Raw genomic sequence first — 25412 nt, forward strand, 5'->3', positions numbered from 1 at the left:
CCTGCCAATGCAGGAGACTTGGTTCCATTCGTGATCTAGGAAGATCCCACACATCGAAGAGCAATTAAACCCAAGAGCCACGACTATTGAGCCTGTGCTCTAGAGCCCTGGAGCCACACCTACAGAGCCCATGTGGAGCAACTACTGAAGCCATCTCACCCTAGAGCCTGTGCTCTGCAACAAGAGAAGCCATCCCAATGAGAAGCCTGAGCACCACAAATAGAGAGTAGCCCCTGCTCGCCACAACTAGAGAAAAGCCTGAGCAGCAACGAAGACCCAGCACAGCCAAAAATAAATAAATAAGATTACAAAAAACAGTCACAGGTGGAATGTTGAATTTGACCCCATGAGATAGAAATGAAGGATTATAAGAATGATGGTTTATCAAACACATCTCCACTAAGTAGAGTTGGGCCAGCAAGGGGCGCTGTCCCTTCCTGGGACTATGCTGACCTCTGGGCTTGGTTCCAGGGTGGGGGTGGGGGATTCCTAGAGTCAGACCCCGCTGGGTCCAGAGCCTGCTGTGTGATTTTGGCCACGTCGCCTTTCTCCTTAAGGCCTACTTCCTCCTTGTCCCAGGAGAGTGTTGATTTAGATTAGAGTTTTCCAAACAGAGCTCCATGCATGCCTCTCTGAGGTCCCTGGAAACAAAGTCCATAGAGGGGAGGCTGAAAGGCTGGGCTCAAACCCTAAAACCCCACTCCCACCCAGCCCTCTGCTTCCCAAACTCAACTTCCCTGCAGGGCTTTTGAAGAGGAGATGTTGATGCTGAAAACAAAGGAAACCAAGTAGATGAAAGGCAACTAACTGGAGAAAATCTTTAAGATTTTGTCTAGATGCTGGATCCTAAGATGATAATGAGGTTGCCCTACCTTAGCTTTCTCCTCCTCCTGTGTAACAGGGAAGGAACCACATGCTCCATGGGGATGATACAGGATAAAGTGAGACAATATGAGTGAAATTCTGTGTGTGACAAAAGTGTGAGTGTTGCGATATTTTCAATCATGGTAAAAGGAGGAAGTTCAAGTCAGAAAACTCTTCCAGGCCTAATGGTGACAATTATGTTAGTCGCTCAGTTGTGTTGGACTTTATGCAACCCCATGGACAATAGCCCATCAGGCTCCTCTGTCCATGGGATCCTCCAGGTAAGAATACTGGTGTGGGTTGCCATTTCCTTCTCCAGGGGATCTTCCCAACCCACAGATCGAACCTGGGTCTTCTGAACTGCAGGTGGAGTCTTCACTTTCTGAGCCACCAGGGAAGCCCAGAAGCTTCCAAATGATACTGCAGCTGCTATACCATGGACCACACTTTGAGCAACAAGGTGTTTGTTTTTTTTTTTAAATATGCTTATACAAGTAACTTTATTTTGGGGGGCTCCAAAATGACTGCAGCCATGAAATTAAAAGATGCTTACTCCTTGGAAGAAAAGTTATGACCAACCTAGATAGCATATTCAAAAGCAGAAACATTACTTTGCCAACAAAGGTCCATCTAGTCAAGGCTATGGTTTTTCCAGTGGTCATGTATGGATGTGAGAGTTGGACTGTGAAGAAAGCTGAGCGCTGAAGAATTGATGCTTTTGAACTGTGGTGTTGGGGAAGACTCTTGAGAATCCCTTGGACTGCAAGGAGATCCAACCAGTCCATTCTGAAGGAGATCAGCCCTGGGTGTTCTTTGGAAGCAATGATGCTAAAGCTGAAACTCCAGTACTTTGGCCACCTCGTGCGAAGAGTTGACTCATTGGAAAAGACTCTGATGCTGGGAGGGATTGGGGGCAGGAGGAAAAGGGGACGACAGAGGGTGAGATGGCTGGATGGCATCACCAACTCGATGGACATGAGTTTGAGTGAACTCCGGGAGTTGGTGATGGACAGGGAGGCCTGGCGTGCTGCGATTCATGGGGTTGCAAAGAGTCGGACACGACTGAGTGACTGAACTGAACTGATACAAGTAACATAGTTTTTAAAAAATCATGTATTTGATTGTACTCAGTCTTAGTTATGGCATGCTGAATCTTTAGTTGCAGCATGTGGAATCTAGTTCCCTGAGCAGGGATCAAACCCTGGTCCCCAGCATTGGAAGCATGGAGTCTTAGCCACCAGACTACCAGGGAAGTCCCTGAAGTGTTCTTAAAAGAGGAAAAGCTTTAAGCCATCCTCAAGCTGCTAGAATGCCAGACACACAAAACTTTCTTCTGTTTAGTTCCATGATATAAACCAAGATGGGCTTCCCTGGTGGCTCAGATGGTAGAGTATGCCTGTAGTGTGGGAGACTGGGGTTTGATCCCTGCGTTGGGAAGATCCCCTGGAGAAGGAAATGGCAACCTACTCCAGTATTTGCCTGGAAAATCCCATGGATGGAGGAGCGTGGCAGGCTACAATCTGTGGGGTCGCAAAGAGTTGGACACAACTGAGTGACATGTCCGTATCCCAAGAACTCAGCTTGGGAGATACTGAGTGCTCCATAAACATTTGATGAATAAATAAACTAGCCACTGACATCTCAGTAGGGATTAATGTATTGTATTGGTCAGAAAATTTGAGCAGGCAGAAGCCTTGGACCAGGGAAGTTTTGAAAGAAGCCTATACAGAGTGAAGTAAGCGAGAAAGAAAAACACCAATACAGTATACTGCTACTGCTGCTAAGTCACTTCAGTCGTGTCCAACTCTGTGCGACCCCATAGACCGCAGCCCACCAGGCTCCCCCATCCCTGGGATTCTCCAGGCAAGAACACTGGAGTGGGTTGCCATTTCCTTCTCCAATGCATGAAAGTAAAAAGTGAAAGTGAAGTCGCTCAGTCGTATCTGACTCTTAGCGACCCCATGCACTGCAGCCTACAGGCTCCTCCATCCATGGGATTTTCCAGGCAAGAGTACTGGAGTGGGGTGCCATTGCCTTCTCCGTATACTAACGCATATATATGGAATTTAGAAAGACGATAACAATAACCCTGTATACGAGACAGCAAAAGAGACACTGATGTATAGAACAGTCTTTTGGACTCTGTGGGAGAGGGAGAGGGTGGGATGATTTGGGAGAATGGCATTGAAACATGTATAATATCATATATGAAACGAGTCGCCAGTCCAGGTTCGATGCACGATACTGGATGCTTGGGGCTGGTGCGCTGGGATGACCCAGAGGGATGGTACGGGGAGGGAGGAGGGAGGAGGGTTCAGGATGGGGAACACGTGTATACCTGTGGTGGATTCATGTTGATATATGGCAAAACCAATACAATATTGTAAAGTTAAAAAATAAAATAAAATAAAAAGAAAGAAGCCTAGCAAAAGGGAAAGGACTCTGTTAGGAGGAGGTTTAAGGATTAGGAGGCTTTGCAATGAAAAGATCTGACCATCAGGTGGCAGTAGCACACACAAGCTATATTAGGCGTCCCTGATGGTTCAGCGGTAAAGAACTCGCCTGTCGATGCAGGAAATGCAGGAGACCAGGGTTTGATCTCTGAGTTGGGAAGATCCCCTGGAGCAGAAAATGGCAGCCCACTCTAGTATTCTTGGCCGGGAAATTCCATGGACAGAGGAGCCTGGCAGGCTACCGTCCAGGGGGTTGCAAAGAGTTGAACATGACTGAGTGACTGACCAAGCACACACGCTTCTCAGGAGGTACATCACAGCAGGGGTCTGTCCAAAGGCCACACAGAAGTGGGTCTCTACTTAGGAGGAGAGCAAGCCGACTCGGGGGAAGGGGCTCCTGTGTGTGTAAGTGATGTCACTCTGTAGCGCAGTTGGGAATCTCTGGGTCAGAAATCTCCAAAGGACAGCAGCAGCTTGGGGATTTTGTGACCTGGGGCTCATTCCCAGCTAGCAAATGCTGGGTATACTTTCCTGGGATATGCAAAGCAAGTGGGCTTGAAATGGCTCAAAATCTCTTTATCTGGGTGATACTTAACACAGTTAGGCAGTGGCTCACAGAGCTCAGCCTGCTGTGAAGAAAGGACCACACATACAGGCCATCTTTGGCTCATGGATAGAACACAGGGCCTGGGCAGCAAGGAAAATGAGGCTTTGTTGGGACGTCCGTGGTGGTCCAGTGGCTGAGACTCCATGCTCCCCATGCAGGTGGCCCAGGTTTGATCCCTGGTTGGGGAACTAGATCACATGTTGTTTATTCCCCAAGTCTAGTCCAACTCTTTGCCACCTGATGAACTGCAGCACCTCAGGCTTCCCTAATCCCTCACCATCTCCTGGCGTTTTCCCAAGTTCATATTCACTGAATCAGTGATGCCATCCAACCATCTCATCCCCTGTCGTTAACTCATCCTTTTGCCTTCATCCTTTCCCAGCATCAGGATCTTTTCCAAAGAGTCGGCTCTTCAGATTAGCTGGCCAAAGGATTGAAGCTTCAGTGTCAGCATCAGTCCTTTCAGTGAGTATTCAGGGTTGATTTCCTTTAAGAGTGACTAGATCATATATGCTACAACTAAAAAAAAAAGAGAGATCCTGCATGCACAACGAAGATCAAAGACTCCATGTGCTGCAACGAAGATGGAGCCAAATAAATTAAAATAAAATATTTTAAAAATAAAGTGAGGCTTTGTACAATTAAAATGCAGGACAAGGGTGACTAGGAGGTGGGGGACTCAGGTGGGGGAAAAAAGTAATTTAAAAGTCTTTTCCTGTCACTTCCAGCCTGATTGCACTATAAGATCACAGAATCAAAGAACAGGTAATTTGTACATTTGACACTGAACACACACGGATCCAATCTTTAAGACTTTCACAGAATAGTCAGGGTTTCTTTACTAACTAGCTGGTGAACTTGCCCAAGTGACCTCTCCTCTCTAGGCCTCAATTTTCTCACATAAAATAGGAAAGGGTTGGATCTGTAGTTCTTATTAGGTTCATGGGCAGAACTTAAAAATAAATGATGCCAACACCCAGTCCCAGTTCCCAGAGACTGGCTTGAGGGTGGCCTAGGAGTGAAACTTGGGCATCAGTGTGCCAGCGCCAAGACCCCCCGGACCAGAAGGCTCTTGACTCAAGGACCCTGACACCAAGACTCCCTGCTGCTTCTTCCAAGTCACCTGTATCTGGTGCCTGGCAGAGGCTTAAAATGCAAAGAAGGGAAATGGTCCTTGACTTCAGAGAAAGCCTCCAGAGGAAGTCAGTTGAATCTTTTGACCATATTTTAATTTGGGTTGAAGATGGTGTTACTGAACTAAACTTGGTCCTCTGTTCACCTGCACACAGTGAAGTCAATCTACTGACATTCAGTTGTGGTGAAGGAAAATTCAGTGTTTATTGCAGGGCACCCAGTAAGGAGTCCGGCGGGTGATACTCAGATTAAAGAAAGGGTGAGAGAGAGAGTTGGGCTTCCCAAGTGATGCCAGTGGTAAAGAACCCAACTGTCAGTGCAGGAGATGTAAGAGACGTGATTTCGATCCCTGGGTCTGGAAGATCCCCTGGAGGAGGGCATGGAAACCCACTTCAGTATTCTTGCCTGGAGAATCCCAAGGACAGAGAAACCTGGCGGGCTATAGTCCATGGGGTCGCAAAGAGTCAGACATGACTGAGGCGACTTCACGCGCACGAGGGAGAGGGTTACTGAGTGTGTGATCAGCTTGTGACCATCAACATTCTTCTGATTGGTTGTTCGTGAGGTAATTGGGAGTCAACATCATCACCTGTCTAGTTCCAACCAGTCTGAGGTCTCTGTGCTTGTGAGTAGCATACAGTTGACTTCTTCTACCTGGTGGGGGTTTCAGTGTCTGCAAAATAGCTCAAGAATATGGTTCAGAATATTATCTCTAGCCCTTGAGAAGAAACTAAAAGTCCTTGACTTTATTTAATGAATAAACTATTATTATTTTGTCTTGCTTGAATATTTTCCTTTGTTTCTGTATATTCCCACTCCTCTGATTACATTTCTTCTCTGGAACTCAAGAAAGGTATATAAGGCTAATTTTTTTCCCTACATTATAAGTGGCAGGCAGGGAACACTGTCGAGGCGGGCTCTGTCCTGGGAACCCGCTTTTCTTTGATACTCTTCAATCTTGACGGGGAAGAGGTATGGGAAAGGAATAAAGTTTTGGATGGAGAGATTAATCATAAACTCAGCAGAGGAACTCAATTTTAGGGTAATTCAGCTTTAGTAGAAGAAGTTTTTCTATTTTCTCAGTCTAAGACAGTTTGAGCTTAACTTCTGGGGGGCATAGATTGTGCTCTAATAGAAGGTGTTCAGTCGAGGCAAAATTTTTGCAAATTTTGGGGAAACCAAAACATTTTGTGTTTTTTCTTCATATAACTATGAAATCCCTAAGTCAGAATGGCAAATCTCAACATGCTCGATACTAAACTCAGTTGTCAGAAAAGTTTGGAGAGACAGTGAAATACTCTATTTCTATTGGGCTTCTTAGCCTGAGAAAACTTAGATAGAGGGATGGTCAACTTTCAAAAGAAAGTTTTGCCTCTGGGTTTACCATCCTTACTGTGGTGGTTGTTTAAAAAGCAGTTCAAGAAATATCCACCAGGGGTCAACATTTTCCTGAAGATAATCCTATTATTCTCTTCCCATCTTAGTTCTGGGAAAAATCTTGAGAAGAAAAATATATAGTTCAATTCATGCTCTCGGGAGTGAAAGTCAAGTCTTTTAAAGATTTCCTAAGCAAAAGCTGTTTTTTTCCCTCCAGGGAAAGTTTTTTCTCCTATTAATTGAGCTGCAGTTTAATCCTGACTTGGACTATTTACATGTAGGATTTGACCCTTGACAAGTATCCATCAAATGTTGTCTGTGCTTACCTATGTCTAGTCTCCAAAGGGATTCTAAGGGCTTCTCTTCTCCCAAGAGATTCTAAGGGTCTTTTTATACATACTTGAAAGTCAACAGGGACTTTTCTGGTTGTTCAGAGGTTAAGACTCTGCCTTCCAATACAGGGGGCATGGGTTTGATCCCTGGTTGGAGAACTAAGATCCCACATGCTGTGCAGTGTGGCCAAAAATTAAACAAGAAAAAAGAAAAGAAAGCCAACAAACTGTGGTCCTGTTTCTAGCTGAGGACCTCTTACCTGGATGATTGATTGACATGTGGAATGAACCCTACCCCACCTCCACCCAAGGGAGTACACACACTCATCTTGCCAGAACTCAACACAGAAGTTCCAGCATCATGTCTGCAAGGAAGACAGGCATGTTTTCATGTTGGTCGGTGGTGTCTGGTGCTCTCTATAATACATAAACAAAAAGGTCAAGACCCTCATTACCATGAGGAGTTGATCCATAGAGGTAACAGCCGTGCCTGCATCCTCTCCCCAAGGAAAATCCACACAGATTGGATGACTAAGAAAACTTGACTCAGAGACAGAGCAGAGGAATGATCTTGGTGGCCAGTGAACTCAGACTGCTGCTTCTGGTACTTCACCTTCACTCCAAGGGCCTTCCTCCCATGTCCTGGAGTCAGGCACTCCCCTCCAAGGGCCGTGATGGAGTCACTCCTCCACCTTCTTCTCTCTCCTTGGTACTGTTTCTTATGTGGTCATGCACATTTTCTTTCCTTTTATCACAGGCCATGAAGCTGGAGCATGGGGAGCAGGGAGAGGGAGTAGGGACTAGTTCCTGCAGGGCTTGGCCAGTAATGTTTAGATGTATAGCCTATCCTAAGTGAGAAGGTTGGGCTTCCCAGGTGGTGCTAGTGCTAAAGAATCTGCCTGCCCATCCAGGAGACCTAAGAGATGCAGGTTTTATCCCTGGGTCAGGAAGATCCCCTGGAGGAAGGCATGGCAACCCACTCCAGTATTCTTGCCTGGAGAATCCCATGGACAGAGGATCCTGGCAGGCTTCATTCCATGGGGTCACAAGGAGTCAGACATGACTGAAGCAACAGAGCACGCACACACACAAGGTGGGAGCAATCTGAGCCCTATCCCTTCACCACCCTACACCCTGCTTCAGAGTGCCCGCTCTACTCGTCTGCACCACCTAACTCCTACTCAATTTTCAAATCTAGGCTTTTGGGCAACTTTTTCCATGAAGACATTGAGGACCATCTATGCCATCCCTCATTAAGTTATATAGATAGATAATTTCATTATTTATTTATTATTTTGGCTAGGCTGGGTCTTCATTGCTCACAGGCTCTTCTCTAGCTGTGGCAAGCAGGGGCTACTCTTTAGCTGCAGTGCGAAGACTTCTCATTGTGGTGGCTTCTTTTGTTGCAGAGGACAAGCTCTAGGGTCCTCAGGCTTCGGTAGTTGTGGCACGTGGGTTCAGGAGTTGAGACTCCTGAGCTCTCAAGTACAGGCTCAATAGTTGTGGCACATGGGCTTAGTTGCTCTGCAGCATGTGGGATCTTCCCAGATCAGGGACGGGATCCATGTCTCCTGCATTGGCAGGTAGATTCTTTATCACCTAGCCACCAGGGAAGCCAAGGGACTAAGTGTTTTGCATTTTGCAATCCCCAAAGCACTTGGCCACTTACCTGAAACTGATTAAAGGTTTCTCCCCATGAGGAAGTAGAGAGTTCCTATGAAAATTTTTCCTAAGCCTAAATGGTATGAAGTGAAGAAGCAATTACCTTAGGACACATCTTGCTAACAGATGCGCAAGATAAATTGAGATAAAGCACAGATGCTCATAGATACAGTTCAAAGTTACTGCTGAGAGACCGAGTGTAGTTCCCAAGAAAGGAACTCAGGGGTGCTTAGGTGCTGCTAAGGCTTCTGTAACAGCTGGCTACAAAACAACCACTGATGTTATTTTTGGTTTTCTCCTTTTTTTTTTTTTGTAAAAGCAAAAATCCTCTTTGGATTCCATCGGCAAAAACAGTAAATTTTTTGTAAATCTTTTGTAAAAAGAAGTGGTGTCAAGCAGACTTTCCAAAAGCAGGGGGTACCTGTAAAACTTTCTGTAAACACATTAGGAGCACATTAATTTCATGTGCACCTCCCCTTTACTCTTCTCTTTTCTTAGAAGACTCTGCCCCAGAGATCCACCTGGCTTGTTTCATCTTCTGACTCTTTGCGACCCCATGGACTGTAGCCCACTAGACTCCTCTGTTCATGGGATTTCCCAGGCAGGAATACTGGAGTGGGTTGCCATTTCCTTCTCCAGGGGATCTTCCTGACCCAAAGATCGAACCCAAGTCTCATGCCTTGGCAGGCAGGTTCTTTATTGCTGAGCCATCAGGGAAGCCCACTCCCATATCAGTACCTGATTATTAATTCAAAAATGTTCTTCATGGAGCATGCTGTTGGTCCCTCACTCATGTCTGACTCTTTGGATTATAGCCCACCAGGCTCCCCTGTCCCTGGAACTCTGCAGGCAAGAGTACTGGAGAGGGTTGCCATTCCTGGAGCACGGGCTCTACGTCAATTCCAGGTGCTGGAGACATCACACAGAGCGCCCCCTAGCTCAGCCTGGAGTGGAAACCAGTTCCAACACACGGAAAATTAATAGTATTTTCCCATAATTACTTTGTATGTTCAGATTTTGCCTTCTTTCTTGTCTTAGGGGGTGAATTGGGAAAATAACGATTCCTTCTCCTGAGGTAGATATGGGGGCCTGAGGGGACTATGTTCCTGTTGTGAAAGCCACAAAAATCTCGGTGGAGCTACTGAAGCTTCCTGAGGCTCATTATATACATTTGAGAAACCCAAATCATAATACTTCTCAGAGTTGTTTGGACAATTAAATAACATGTGTGAATGTCCTGTATATAAAAAAGCATTATTAAAATGCTATAACCCAAGTGTCTCCAGCTGTCTCCAGCTTGCAGAAGCAAAGTGCAGGATGGGTGCTAGGGTCCTGATCCAACTCCCCTAAGCCCCTCACTGTCCCCTAGTATGAAGCCAGCCCCACCCAGTAATTCCAGATGACCCAGTAGGGGGACCTTCATTCCTGTCTGTCAGAACCTCCATCCCCCAATCTCCTTCCACTTCCCTCCTCTCCTTATCTATCAACATCTGTGCCTGGGGCAATCTCACCAAATGATCCCAGAATCCCCAATTCTTCAGATACGCAGTTAGTTACAGTGTTAGTAATCACTCAGTCATGTCCAATTCTTTGTGACCTCATGGACTGTGACCTGCCAGGCTCCTCCATCCCTGGGGTTCTCCAGGCAAGAATACTGGCGTGGGTAGCCATTCCCTCTCCAGGGGATCTTCCCTATCCAGGGATCAAACCTGAGTCTCCAGCATTGCAGACAGATTCTGTCCTGTCTGAGCTACCAGGCAAGCCCCATTGTAAACCCAGATAGCTTTAAAAATTATTTTGGACTTTGAGGGGGTTTCTGGAAGAGATTAGCATTTGAATGGGTAGACTGGGTAAAGCAAGTGGCCTTCACTAATGCCTGTGGACATCATCCAATCTACTAAGGGTGTGAATAGAACAAAAAGGCATAAGAAGGACAATTTGCTCTCTTTGCTTGAGTTGAGAGTATCATCATCTGTTTGATCATCGCAAAAGCAAGAGAGTTCCAGGAAAACATCTATTTCTGCTTTATTGACTACGCCAAAGCCTTTAGACTTGGGCTTCCCTGGTTCTCAGGTCTCTGGACTCAGACTGGGACTCATAGCAGTCAGTTCCTTGTTCTCCAGCTTGCAGATGCCAGATCAGGCATGAATTCCTATAGTGAATGGGTGGATGGATGGATGGCTAAATAAATAAATCCTCTTGGCTCTATTTCTCTGGAGAACCCTGGCTCATACTGTACAAATAGATTTGTAGCGTTGTGCAACCGTCACCACAGTTTCATCATTTTTATCACCCCAGAGAGAAACCCCATATCTTTTAGCAGTCACTCCCTCTTCCCCTTTCTCCCAGTCCTAGGCAACAATTAATCTATTTTCTAACACTACAGATTTGCCTATGGCAGACATTTTATATAAATGGGCTCATGCAATATGTGATCTTTTGTGCCCTTAACTTAGTGTGATGTTTTGAGGTTAATCCATATCATAGTATCATGGAGCAGTATAGCTGGATGATATTGCATTGCATGGACATACTACTGTGTTTTGTTTACTCATTCATCAGTAGATGGACATTTGGGTTGTTTCCAGTTTAGCCTATCATGAATAATGTTGCTATCAACATTTGTGTACACATTTTTTGTGTGAGCATGTGTTTTTATTTCTCTTGGATATGTATCAGAAAGTAGGATTGTAGGTCATTCGATACTTCTATGGTTAACCTTGAGGAATGACCAAACTGTTTTCCAAAGCTCGTTGTTGTTTAGTCCCTAAGTCATGTCAATCCTAAAGTAAATGAAGCCTGAAATTCACTAGAAGGACTAAAGCTGAAGTCCTGATACTTTGGCTACCTGATGAAAAGAGATGAATCATTGGAAAAGACCTTGATGCTGGGAAAGATTGAGGGCAGGAGGAGAAGAGGGTGACAGAGGGTGAGATGGTTGGATGGCATCACCAACTCAATGGACATGAGTTTGAGCAAGCTCCGGGAGACAGTGAAGGACAGGGAAGCCTGGCTTGATGCAGTTCATGAGGTCACAAAGAATCAGACACAACTTAGTGGCTGAGCAACAACATGTCCAACTCTTTTGTGACCCCATGGACTGTGTAGCCTTGCCAGGCTCCTCTGTCCACGGGACTTCCCAAGCAAGAATACTGAAGTGGGTTACCATTTACTTCCCCAGGGGAATCGTCCCGATCCAGGGATCAAACCTGAGTCTCCTGTATTGGCCACCAAATTCTTTACCACCTGGGAAACCCCTTTCCAAACTTACTAGATCATTTTATAATCCTACAAGCAGCATAGCCAGGCTTCAACTGAACATGAACTGTGAGCTTCCAGATATTCAAACTGGATTTTGAAAAGGCAGAGGAACAAGAGATCAAATTGCCAACATCCGTCTGATCATCAAAAAAGCAAGAAAGTTCCAGAAAAACATCTATTTCTGCTTTATTGACTACACCAAAGCCTTTGACTGTGTGGATCACCACAAATATATGGCATTTAGAAAGATGGTAACAATGACCCTATCTGCGAGACATAAAAAGAGACACAGATGTAAAGAACAGACTTTTGGACTCGGTGGGAGAAAGCGAGGGTGGGATGATTTGAGAGAATTGCACTGAAATATGTTTATTACCATATGTGAAATAGATCGCCAGTTCAGGTTTGATGCATGAGACAGGGTGCTCAGGGCCTGTGCACTGGGATGACCCTGAGGGATGGGATGGGGAAGGAGGTGGGAGGGGGGGTTCAGGATGGGGACACATGTACACCCATGGCTGATTCATGTCAAGGTATGGTAAAAACCATTACAATATTGTAAAGTAATTAGCCTCCAATTAAAATAAATAAATTAACTTTTTTTAAAAAAGAAAATTCTTAAATGGATGGGAATACCAGACCACTTGACCTGCCTCTTGAGAAACCTATATGCAGGTCAGGAAGCAACAGTTAGAACTGGACATGGGACAACAGACTGGTTCCAAATAGGAAAAGGTGTACGTCAAGGCTGTATATTGTCACTCTGCTTATTTAACTTCTATGCAGAGTACATCATGAGAAACGCTGGACTGGAAGAAGCACAAGCTGGAATCAAGATTGTGGGAGAAATATCAATAACCTCAGATATGCAGATGAATACCCTTATGGCAGAAAGGGAAGAAGAACTAAAGAGCCTCTTAATGAAAGTGAAAGAGGAGAGTGAAAAAGTTGGCTTAAAGCTCAATATTCAGAAAACTAACATCATGGCATCTGGTCCCATCACTTCATGGCAAATAGACAGAGAAACAGTGGGAAAAGTGGCAGACTTTATTTTGGGGGGGTCTCCAAAATCACTGCAGATGCTGACTGCAGCCATGAAATTAAAAGACGTTTACTCCTTGGAAGGAAAGTTATGACCAACCTAGGCAGCATATTTAAAAGCAGAGACATTACTTTGCCAACAAATGGCTGTCTAGTCAAAGCTATGGTTTTTCCAGTAGTCATGAATGGATGTGAGAGTTGGACTATAAAGAAAGTTGAGCGCTGAAGAATTGATGCTTTTGAACTGTGGTGTTGGAGAAGACTCTTGAGAGTCCCTTGGACTGCAAGGAGATCAAACCAGTCAATCCTAAAGGCAATCAGTCCTGAATATTCATTGGAAGGACTGATGCTGAAGCTGAAACTCCAATACTTTGGCCACCTGCTGCGAAGAACTGACTCCTTTGAAAAGACCCTGATGCTGGGAAAGATTGAAGGCAGGAGAAGGGGATGACAGAGGATGAGATGGTTGGATGGCATCACCGACTCGATGGACATGAGTTTGAGTAAACTCCGAGAGTTGGTGATAGACAGGGAGGCCTGGCGTGCTGTAGTTCATGGGCTGCTAAGAGTCGGACACGACTGAACTGAACTGAACCAGAAGCATAGGAGGATTCACATTTCCCATATCCTCACCAACACTTATTTTCTTTTATTATGCCCAGCCTACTGGATGTGAAGTAGTATCTCACTGGCATTTTGATTTGTATTTCTCTGATGTCTAATGATGTCAACATTCAGAAAATGAAGATCATGGCATCTGGTCCCATCACTTCATGGGAAATAGATGGGGAAACAGTGGAAACACTGTCAGACTTTATTTTGGGGGGCTCCAAAATCACTGCAGATGGTGACTACAGCCGTGAAATTAAAAGACGCTTTCTCCTTGGAAGAAAAGTTATGACCAACCTAGATAGCATATTGAAAAGCAGAGACATTACTTTGCCAACAAAGGTCCGTCTAGTCAAGGCTATGGTTTTTCCAGTGGTCATGTATGGATGTGAGAGTTGGACTGTGAAGAAAGCTGAGCGCCGAAGAATTGATGCTTTTGAACTGTGGTGTTGGAGAAGACTCTTGAGAGTCCCTTGGACTGCAAGGAGATCCAACCAGTCCATTCTGAAGGAGATCAGCCCTGGGATTTCTTTGGAAAGAATGATGCTAAAGCTGAAACTCCAGTACTTTGGCCACCTCATGTGAAGAGTTGACTCATTGGAAAAGACTCTGATGCTGGGAGGGATTGGGGGCAGGAGGAGAAGGGGACAACAAAGGATGAGATGGCTGGATGGCATCACTGACTCGATGGACGTGAGTTTGAGTGAACTCCAGGAGTTGGTGATGGACAGGGAGGCCTGGCGTGCTACGATTCATGGGGTCGCAAAGAGTTGGACATGACTGAGTGACTGAACTGAACTGAACTGAACTGAATGATGTCAAGCATCTTTTCATAAGCTTATTGGTCATTTGTATATCTTATTTGGAGAAATGTCTATTCAAATATTTTGCCCATTTTTCACTGAGTTGAAAGATTTCTTTATATGTTCTAGATACAGGTCCCAAAGTTCATGTTCTTACAATACAGAGTTCTAGGTGTTCCAGAACCATTTGTAGAAAGACTTTCTTTTTTTCACTAAATTACCTTGACACTTTCGCCAAATGATGCCAATTGACCATGCATGTGTGGAACTATATTTGGACACTTTACTTCCATTACATTGGTCTGTTTATTTGTCTTCATGCCTTTTCAGTTTGGAGTATTTCCTAATTTTCCCTGTAATATCTTCTCTGACTCCTGGGTTATTTAGAGGCATACTGCTTGATTTCCAAATATTAGGGCATTTTCTAGATAAATTATTGCTGCTGATTTCTAGTTTAATTTCATTCTGATTGAGAAGACATAATTTCTACAATTTCAACCCACTGACTATTTGATAGTCCAAATAGTTGGTCTTGGTTAAAGTTCACGTGTACTTGAAAAGAATATATATCCTGCTGTCGGTGGTATAATATTCTATAATGTTGATTTCATAATGATAAATTATAATATTTACATCTTCTGTACCCTTATGACTTTGTACTTGTGTTATTAATTACTGAGAGAGGTGTTAAAATATTCAACTCTGTGAATTTTATGTTTCTCTCTTTTGTTCCGTCAATTTCTGCTTGATGTGTTTGGAAGTTTGATTGTTAGATTCATCATATTTAGGGTTATGTTTTCTTGATGAATTGATCCTTTTATCTTTATAAAAATGATACTTTTTAATTTGGGGAATACTCCTTGTGTTGAAGTCTACTTTGTACAAACTTAATATAACCACACCTAGCTTTCTCAGGCTTACTGTTTACATTGTATAATTTATTCACTCATTTACTTTCAACCCATCTATATCTTAGAGTGAATCTTTTCTAAACATAGCATTGGGTCTTTTCTTAGTCATTTTGACAAATCTTTCCTTTTAACTGAAGTGTTTAATATAGTTGTTGATAACTTTTCAATCTTGCTACTTGTTTTATTTGTGTCCCTTCGTTTTTGTTTACTTTTTCTAAATGTAGAGTTGGGTATCTTTTCTATGCATAGAGTTGAGTCTCTTCTTAGTCATTTTGACAAATTCTATCTTTTAATTGGAGTGTGTACAGTAGGTCTTGATAACTTTTCAATCTTGCTATTTGTCTCCTTTTTTTTTTGCTTATTTTTCATAGCTTTCCTGACTTCTCTATTTCAATAGTTATTTTTATATCTTATACTGACACTACTCTGAGTTAATATTATAAAGCTTCACATGTGAGAACCTTACAACAATATGGTTTTATTTACCTTCCCTTTTGCTTTGTGCTTTTCTTGTCACACTCCTTGCTTCTTCTACATGTGTTATAAACCCCCTAATATTATTGTTTTTTTTTTAATCTAAATTGTCAGTTGATTTTTAAATCATTGAATACAAGAAAGAAAATTGTCTTTTATATTCACTAATATATTTATCATTTCCTATCCTCTTTGTTTCTTTCTGTAGATTCTAAATTTTATCTTGCATCATTTCCTCATCCTGAAAATTTTCTTCACTTTCTTTTGGAGTGTGAATCTGCTGGTGGCAAAAACTAGTTTTGTTTATTTGACAATATCTTTATTTAGATTTCCATTCAAAACATGTTTTTAACTAGATACAGAAACTATAAGTTAATAGACCTTTTTCCTTTTAACACTTAAAATTGATGTCCCATTGTCTTTTGGCTTACATTGTTTCTGATTAGAAGTTAGCCATTGTTCCTATCATTGGATCCATGTACGCAATGTGTATTTTCTCCCCTGGTTCCTTACAAGACTATTCTCTTCATCTCTGTTAAGCTGGTAACTGTGAAAGGATCTGAGATAACGATTTTACTCCTCTTGTAAGCCAGAAAGTTAGCATGTCACAATTTTCATAGACACTGGTGAAGACAAGAGAGAGTTTATGACTCACAGCAGTAGGAGGGGAACATTGGTACACAGGTTGTGAGTGTGCTCTCAGTTGCTCAGTCGTGTCTGACTCTTTGTGACCCCATGGACTGCAGCCCACCAGGCTCCTCTGTCTATGGGTTTTCCCAGGCAAGAATACTGGACTGGGTTGCCATTTCCTTCTTCGGGGGATCTTCCTGACCCAGGGATCGAACCCAAGTCTCCTACATCAGCAGGTGAATTCTTTCTACAAATCTAGCAGAGAAGCCTGCGGGCATGATAATTGTGATATAATAAGAAATACATATTCGGTCTTTGCCCCTGGTTCCTGGCACAGAACTCCTAAAGCCTCTTGTAATTTTCTGAGTAAGAGAGTAATAAGAGCATCTTTTGTTGTAATATTTGTTTGTTTATTTTGTCCCCAGTTTCTGAAATAGCTGTGCAGTGACAAAGGTGAAGGAGAGTTGTCTGTTATTCATAACAAGCAGCTTTCAAAACACCTGAGTTTATGTTAATGAAGTGACTTTTGGAAAGCTCCTATAGATGGGGACTGATTGCCATGTGAAACAGTCATTCAACTAGAGAGTTGGAACTTTCAATCCTATCCCCTTGATCTCCAGGGAGCAGAGAGGTGTGGAGATTGAATTTAGTCACCAAAGGTAAATGGTTTAATCAGTCATATGCCTACATAATAGAACCTCCATAAAAACCCTAAAGCACTGTGTTTGAAGAGCTTCTTCAAGCTCTTGAAAGAATGGGTTGGTGAACACATCCGTGTACCGGGAGGGTGGTAGGCCTGGAGATGGTGTAGAAGCTCTGCACGCTTTCCCATACTTTGTCCTGTGTGTCCATTGCATTTGGTTGTTCCTGAGTTACATCCTGTAAACTGGTAGCAGTAAGTCAAGTGATTCTTGAGTTCTGTGGGCCACTGTAGAAATTAACAAGTCTAGGAGAGGGTCCCCACTCCAGTACTCTTGCCTGGAAAATCCCATGGATGGAGGAGCCTGGTGGGCTGCAGTCCATGGGGTCGCTAAGAGTTGGATACAACTGAACGACTTCACGTTCACTTTCATGCATTGCAGAGGGAAATGACAACCCACTCAAGTGTTCTTGCCTGGAGAATCCCAGGGACGGGGGGAGCCTGGTGGGCTGCCGTCTATGGGTTCGCACAGAGTTGGACACGACTGAAGTGACTTAGCAGCAGCAGCAGGAGAGGGTCCTGGGAGTCCTTAATTTACAGCCAGTGAGTGAGAAGTACAGTTGACAACCTGGAACTTGTGATTGGCATCTGAAGTGAAGGGAAGCCCCTAGCCTGTGGGTTCTGCAATAATTCTGAGTAGTGTCATAATTAAATGATAGGACATCCTGCTGGTCTGAAGAGTTGGAGAATTGCTTAATATGAGGGAAAACCCCATACATTTGATATCAGAAGTATTAAGAGTATAGAGGGAAACAGTTTTCCTTGAGTTAGCAAGGTTTTTTTTTCTTTTTAGTGGGTATATTATAATTGGTTTTTTTCCCCTCTTTTTGACCATAGTTCACATATTCTATTCACAATGTCTACTATTTTTTTCCCATTGTTGTTGTTGTATGGTAGATATTGTGAATGATGCATTGTAGACGTTCTGGATTCTTTTATTTTCCTGTGAAGAGCATCAAATTTTGTTCCAGCAGGAAATCAAATGACTGGAAACTCACCTTGGTTTTGTAGGGGCTTGGTTTTAGATTTCTCTTGATTTGTCCCTAATCCTGGCAGATATTCCTTAATCTTGGAATGCAGTCTTTACTCCTCAAGTGTGTCATTCTGAAGTTTCAGTGGACAGTTGAAGCAGCATTTACAACAGCCAAAATACGGAAGCAACACAAGTGTCCATCAACAGGTGAATAAAGAACATGTGGGATACACACACACACACACACACACATATATACACAATGAAATACTACTCAGACACAGACATGAATGTAAGTTTGCCATTTGCAACAATATGGATGGACTTGGAGGGCATCATGCTTACTGAAATAAGTCAGAGAAAGAAAAACACTGCGTAATATCACTTACATGTGGTATCTAAAAAATAAAACAAGCTGGTGAAAGTAGCAAAAAAGAAACAGACTTGCAGACATAGAAACAAGCTAGTGCTTACCAGTGGGGAAAGGCGAGGGAGGAGGGTAAGCCAGGGGTGGAGGATTAAGGGGAACAAACTTCTTTATATAATATAAATAAGCTACAAGGATATATTTTACAGCAAAGGGAACATAACCAATTCAAATCACTATGTTGTACACCTGAAACTTACACAGTGTCATAAATCAACTGTACCTCAAAATAATAACAAATTTAAAATACAGAAACAAGAAAGCCAAGTGTTCACAAATCAGCTCTAAGACAGCAGGTCTTGAGTCCAAACTTCCCAGCAGCAGGCAACGAACTGTTCAAATTTCTGTTTGGCTCTTGTTTTCCTTTGGGTCATGTGAGTTCTTGCCCCATGCGTGTTCAGAGTCAGCCAAGGATTTGAGGGGAGTTTGCAGGAAGTTACCTGTTGCACCTTTTCCCTGTGTGGCTCCCTCCTTGCTAGAATCTTTCCCCTCAGGGAGTGGCCCCTCACCTCCCAGCACCAGTTTACAACATACCACTCCCCTGCTGGACGGAGAACTTTCTGAGTATCTGGTGCAGGCTTCTATTCCACAGTACCTAGTCAGTGTCTGGCATACATACAGTAGGTGCACAGTAAATGTTTGTACCATTACCAAACGTTATTATTGAGTTGTAGTATTGCTGACCTAGCATCAAGTCTGTCATCCAAAAATGACAAAGCAACAGCGTTGCATGGTGACAGACAGCTCTTATCTGTGTGTCATGGGTCAGGTTACTTCACCTCTCTGTGCCTCCATTTCCTTTATAGAGATGGCTTTCTACCTTATAGGGTGATTATAGGATTAAGTATTAAGACAGAGAGCTAGTGGCTGGCATATTGACAACGCTCATATATTAAATACTAGTAATCGCTGCTGTTGTTGCTTGAAGAGGATCTCATCCAACACAGAGGAACTTCTAAGGACTTCCAGGTGGTCCAGTAAGACTCTGCCCTTCCACTGCAGGCGGTGGGGATCTCAACCCTTTCGGTGAGATGTGGCCAAAGAAGAAAAGAAAGGAGAACGAAACGGACTTCTGTTGTCTATCTCTAAGGAAGCTAAAGTATCACTGACTGCACTAGAAATATGGACTCACTTCGATTTTCACATAGAGCGCCTTACACAGTTACAGACAGAAACTAGACTGGCATCTAGTGGGGCATTGAAAAATAAGAGCCTCCTGCCAATACCACGACCTCTGAGGACATGTTTACTAAGACAAATTCAAGTTTCAAGACACAGCTATTCGTCTCCAAGCCACCGATCCCTAAACCATCAAGCGAAATTTCACAGTAAATCAAGTTATAGACGGCTGAAATTCCGAGCTCAAACAATGCCACTTTTTTCTTGAGCCCAAATAAGAACTACTACAGGATGGGTTTGGAGGGACTCGGATTTGGACCCGGCTTGGGGCCGTGCACACGTCTGAGATTCCGGCTGGTGTCTGGGCTGGAGGAGGACACCGGAGCGGGGCTCCAGACGCCGGCGGTCGGCCCGGCTGGAGCACCGCAGGTCGTGCAGGAGGCGCCCGCCCGCCCTGCCGGCCCGCGCCGCCGCCGTCAGACCAGTCGGACGGCTTCGCCCGCCCCGCCCCGCGCCGCCGGTTCTGCCGCCGCCCTAGTCTCCGCGCCGGAAACCCAGTGCCTCCCGCGAGCCGCGCGCCAGAGCTGGACCGGCCCGGCCCCCGGCGCAGCCGCCGCCCCGCAGCCCCCAAGCCCGCGCCTGGGCTCCGGGCCATGGGGCGCCCGGGCGGGTGGGCGGCCGGAGCAGGAGCCCCGTGGGACTCGGGTAAGAGCAGGTGGGGCCCCGCGCCGCCCTCGATGGGGACCGTGTGCCAGCGCACTGGGGCGCCGACCGGGGGAGCCCCTTTGCAACCGGGGAGAGCGGGAGCGAGTCGGGGGTCTTCCGCCTTCAACTTCATCAGGGGGCGGGGCCAGGGACCGCAGGGGGACAGCAGAGCCTGCCCCGGCCTGGGTTGCCAGTGGCCCCACTGATCTCCTCCAGCTGGGCGGGTTGCATTTGGGTGCAGGAGGAGTCCTCAAAAGCCTCCAGCGTCTGAGCCGGGCGCCACCGAGGGCCCTACTCCTGATATCCCATTGGCCTCGGTGGGCCCTGGGCTTGTGACCCGGCCAGGACCTTCTCTCTGTTTGCTGGGAGCCTGGCCGGCCTGGCAGGCTGTCCACCTCTCCAGGAGCGCACGGGGATGGAGGAGAAGCCAGCTGTCCCCCATTTCCTTGGGTGCTGGCCCCCCTCTCCTTGGCCCTGCTAGGTGTGTCTGGTCAGAAAACCCCAGAGATTCCTAAGACGGTAAACAGTGTCTGCCTGGCTAACAAACTCGCATTATCCCGCTAGGGTTCTTTCTGGCCCTGGGCTTGAGTTTAGCTTCTTTCAGTAAAATAGCGGAGCCAGGACTGTGAGTTCTTTGCAGGTGTGTTTCCCCCCGGGGCTGCAAGGTGCATTGCATTGCTAACTGTGCTCACCCAGACCCCTGTGTCCGTGGCCTGCATGTCTGGGTCAGGTGGGCAGCAGCAAAGTGAAGGCTAGGGCAGCCAGGGGCCCCACCTGCCCTTGAACCTTCCCCTGGCCCAGGGTTGATTGAATGTAATTAGCCACTAATTGAATGTCTCTGAGCCCCTCTACATGTGAAACACACCAAGGTCAGATTTAGACAGCTGATCCTGCTGAGTGATTCATTCTTTTCTTCCAAATATGGTGTTTCCCTTAGGTGAGGGGTCTGAAGAAGGGTCATTCATTCATTCATCCAAAATTTACTGAGTGCCAACTACTAATCAGACATGGAGGCACTGAGAATATAGCTGCTCTTATTTACATGAGTTGTGGGAAAGAGAAAACAAGTAAGCAGATGAATCATTATTTCAGAGAGTGAGAAGTGCTGTAAAACAAAACAAAGCGGGATGACGATCGGCATGAGCATGCGTGCTCAGTCGTGTCTGATTCTTTGCGTCCCCATGGGCTGTAGCCGGCCAGGCTCCTCTGTCCATGGCATTCTCCAGGAAAGAATACTGGAGTGGGTTGCCATTTCCTTCTCCAGGAGATCTTCCCAACCCAGGGACTGAACCCTTGTCTCCTGCATTGGCAGGCGAGTTCTTTACCAGTGAGCCACCAGGGAAGCTGTCTGACTTGTTGGGAGGTTTAAATCTGAGGCATCGATTTGAGTTTCCCTGGAAGACATATCCTTTTTTTCTCTTTAATATTTATTTATTTATCTGGCTGTGCGGAGTCTTAGTTGCAGCATGTGAACTCTTAGTTGTGGCATGTGGGATCTACTTCCCTGACAAGGTATCAAACACAGGCCCTCTGCATTGGGAGCAAGGAGTCTTAGCCACCACGGAAGGATTTCCACCATGGAAATCCCAGAAGACATATTCTTTTGAGTCACTTACTTGTTCATTTATTTGACAAATACTGAGGGCCCACATGTTAGGCACTTTCTGGGTGTTAAGTATACATCACTGAATAAGACAGTCTTTCCTCTCGTAGAGCTTGTTTTCCAGTGGAGAGAAATGGACAGTAACAACACATATTAACACAGAGATTCGCTCAGTCATGTCTGAATCCTTACAACCCCACAGACTGTAGCCTGCCAGGGTCCTCTGTCAATGGAATTCTCCAGGGAAGAATACTGGAGTGGGTTGCCATTCCCTTCTCTAGGGGATCTTCCCAACCCAGGGAACGAACCTGGGCCTCTTGCATTGCAGGCAGATTCTTTACTGTCTGAGCCCCCAAGGAAGCCCACAGTAACAATAACAGTTGTTTTATTGTCATGTCAGATAAATGCTATGGACAAAAGCAAAGTGGCTTAAGGGGTGAGAAGGTGATGGGGGCTCCTGGATTCAGTAGGGTGGTCAGGGCAGGCTGTGCTGACCAAGTGTAGTGAGGAGCCAAGTGTAGACAAGACACAGGTATGTGACTCTCTGGGGAAAGAACATTCCAGGCAGAGGGAAGAGAAAGTGCAAAGGCCCAGAGATGTAAAGGAGGCTGGAGCAGACTGGGCATTGCTGAACATGTTAGAGGAATGGGAAGGAGGCCTTCATGGCCGTGGGAGGTGAGCAGGCATCTGCAGCTCTCATTAGAGGGGGTGGGGTTTAGACTGCTGACCAGAGACATGCAGGAGGGCAGGTGATGCTCTCAGCTGCTGTGACAAGAAGATTTACATCTCCCAAGAAAACTTCCCATGTGGTGCTAGTGTTAAAGAGCTCCCCCTGCCAGTGTAGGAGACATAAGAGATGCTGGTTCAATCCCTGGTTTGGGAAGATCCCTGTAGAAGGAAATGGCAACCCACTCCAGTATTCTTGCTTGGAGAATCCCATGGACAGAGGAGCCTGGCGGGCTACAGTCCATAGAGTCACAAAGAGTCAGACGTGACTAAAGTGAGTTTGCACGCACACAAGTAAGAAAACTCAGGGTCGGGCCTGGTGGTTTACACTAGCAGGGCAATAGGCAATCACCAGAGATGGAGAGTGTGTCTCTTGGCAGGAGAGGTATCACTTGCTTTTCTTTTTTGTAATTTAATTTTTAAATTATTTATTTTTTTTGGGCCATGCCCCTTGACATGTGGGATCCTAGTTCCCCGACCAGGGATTGAACCCTCACCCCCTAAGTTGGAAGCATAGAGTCTTAACCACTGGACCACACGGGAAATCCCTCACTTGTTTTTCTTACACCCAGCATCCATTAAAAGGACATGGGCTAAAGTGGGAGGCAGACCACAAGTTTTTTAAATCTTTTTAAAATCTTTAAATCTTATGGGGAACACAACTGTTGCCGTCTAGGAAAATTCCAATAATCTTTTACAAAGAATAATCTGATTAGTAGGCTCAAAAGAGACAGAAGGGTATGTTGATTTGTACTATATGCTAGGCTCTCCTTTAAACACCTTATGTGCAAACAGAAACCAGCCTCATAGCACGTCTGTGAGGTACAGACAACCCCATTTCACAGATGAGAAAACTGAGGCCAGCGAGAAGCAAGTTGCCCACTTTTCTACACAGCTAGTGACTGAAGAAGAATCGGGATTTATAATCATGTGGTGCAGTTTTAGAGCCAAGTGTTCTGAAAGAGAGAAAGGAGCTTTGGCTGAAGGGATGTTTATTAGGGTTCCAGGGTGTCTCACAGCAGGGGGTTCTTAGACAACAGCAGGGCTTATGGGTGCATTCCATCTCTTTTCTTCTTTATAAGACAATCTTTGTGTGGGTTACAAATTCTTTTAAAAATATTTTGAAAGGTACTACTTGCCTGTTAAAAATTGGTTTTTACAGATGTTTATTCAAACAGCCCTTAAGGAACACAGAAATCTCTCTTGTTGTCTTGTCCTCTGATTCCCAGTCCTCCTCAGAGGCAATTGAAAATGCTTGCAGACAAATGTTCTACTTGTAAATGAGCATGTATGAATTGTACTTTTTAAAAAGTATTTTTAAATTAATTTTATTATTTACTTTTGGCTGCGCTGGTCTTGGTTGCTGCCTGTGGGCTTTTCTCTATTTGCAGCGAGTGGGGCCTGCTCTCTAGTTGCAGTGCCTGGGCTTCTCACTGCGGGGGCTTCTCTTGTTGCAGAGTTCAAGCCTCAGTAATTGTGGCACACAGGCTTAGTTGCAGCATGTGGGATCTCCCTGGACCAGGGGTCGAACCTGGGTCCCCTGAATTTGCTGGCAGATTCCTAACCACTGGACCACCATGGAAGTCCTAGATGGTACCTTTTTTTTTTTTTTTTTTTTTAACACAAATAAAAAAACTCAGATGTGTACTTTTTTTTAACTTAATATTCTGATTCAGGACATAGAGATATACTTTATCTTTTTAAAATAAATATGTTTGTACTGTATTTCTCTAGTCATTCTTTTATGGTCTTCTAAATTGTTTTTCCTATTTTTGTTAGTTTGTTTGCTGTGGTAGACAAGTATGCATTTGGATACTTGTACCTACATCGGGCTTCCTAGGTGGCGTTAGTGGTAAAGAACTCACCTGCCCATGCAGGTTTGATCCCTGCATCAGGAAGATTTCCTGGAGGAGGGCATGGCAACCCACTCCAGTATTCTTGCCTGGAGAATCCCATGGACAGAGGAGCCTGGTGGGCTACTGTTCATAGGGTCACAAAGAGTCGGACACGACTGAAGTGACTTAGCACACACGCATGTATCTACATCTTTGCTCACTCTTGTGACTTTCAGCAGGGGAAATCTATAAACGTGTAACTACTGATTGAAAAGCTCTGTGTATTTTAGATTTCCACTGATGCTGCCAGCCTGCTTTCCAAAGCCCCAGTCTGACTTACTACTTCCAGGATTGCTTATTTGTGTTGGCATGGCCCTGCAGACTTGGGCATCACGTTGTCATGTTTAATAGGTATTTCTTTATCATGAGCAATGTTATGAGTCTCCTGTATTTTTTAAGCCCTTTTTCTTTCTCTTTCTGTTCATGTCCTTGGCCTCTGGTTTAACTTGGATTTTTGTCTTCATGTTGTTTTTGAATTCTGAGGGAATTATAAGGGATCTTATTATGATTTCCTGTTTATCCCTCATCACTTACTGCCCTTCAGCATCTTCCTTTTGTGCACAGCAGCTACTCTGATGTATTTATGATATGTTTATCCTGGGATGAGACTATTTTAGAGAAATGTATGGTGTTGATTTATATGTGCATGTAATTTAAACTTACAGACGTTGTATTGTGCTACAAATCTCGATCTTACTGTGAAACTTGATGCTGTTTTTTAAGATTTATCTGGCTGGTGTCTGGACACTTGGTTTATTGCTTCTGATTGTTGTACTATCAGAAGCAATTGTACTGATTGGTGTATTGCTTCTGATTGCATCCCATGGTTGGAATTATGAAATTATCATAACCATTGATTCTTTTTTTTAAATTAGTTTATTTTTAAATTGAAGGATAATTGCTTTACAGAATTTTGTTGTTTTCTGTCAAACCTCCACATGAATCAGCCACAGGTATACATATATCCCCTCCTTCCTGAAACTCCCTCCCACCTCCCTCCCCATCCCACCCCTCTGGGTTGATACAGAGCCCCTGTTTGAGTTCCCTGAGACATACAGCACATTCCCATTGGCTATCTATCTTACATATGGAAATATAAGTTTACA

The 25412-nt window shown here is 44.6% G+C and overlaps 1 protein-coding gene across 4 annotated transcripts in view; it reads left to right on the plus strand.

Annotated features, from left to right (window-relative positions):
• The first annotated feature begins 19653 nt into the window (after window positions 1-19653).
• Window positions 19654-25412, plus strand: part of PSD4 (pleckstrin and Sec7 domain containing 4) — a 44842-nt gene continuing 39083 nt past the window's right edge. For 2 of the 4 annotated variants that reach the window (XM_010810096.4, XM_059891763.1), the window contains exon 1: window positions 19654-20082. In XM_010810096.4, the coding sequence (XP_010808398.2) occupies window positions 19669-20082 (414 nt within the window). In that variant the 5' untranslated portion in view covers window positions 19654-19668. The remainder of the gene's footprint in view (window positions 20083-25412) is intronic. The other 2 variants (XM_059891764.1, XM_003586639.6) reach the window with 1 other exon arrangement.

The sequence above is a fragment of the Bos taurus genome, chromosome 11, assembly GCF_002263795.3.
Source record: "Bos taurus isolate L1 Dominette 01449 registration number 42190680 breed Hereford chromosome 11, ARS-UCD2.0, whole genome shotgun sequence".
Classification (NCBI taxonomy): domain Eukaryota; kingdom Metazoa; phylum Chordata; class Mammalia; order Artiodactyla; family Bovidae; genus Bos; species Bos taurus.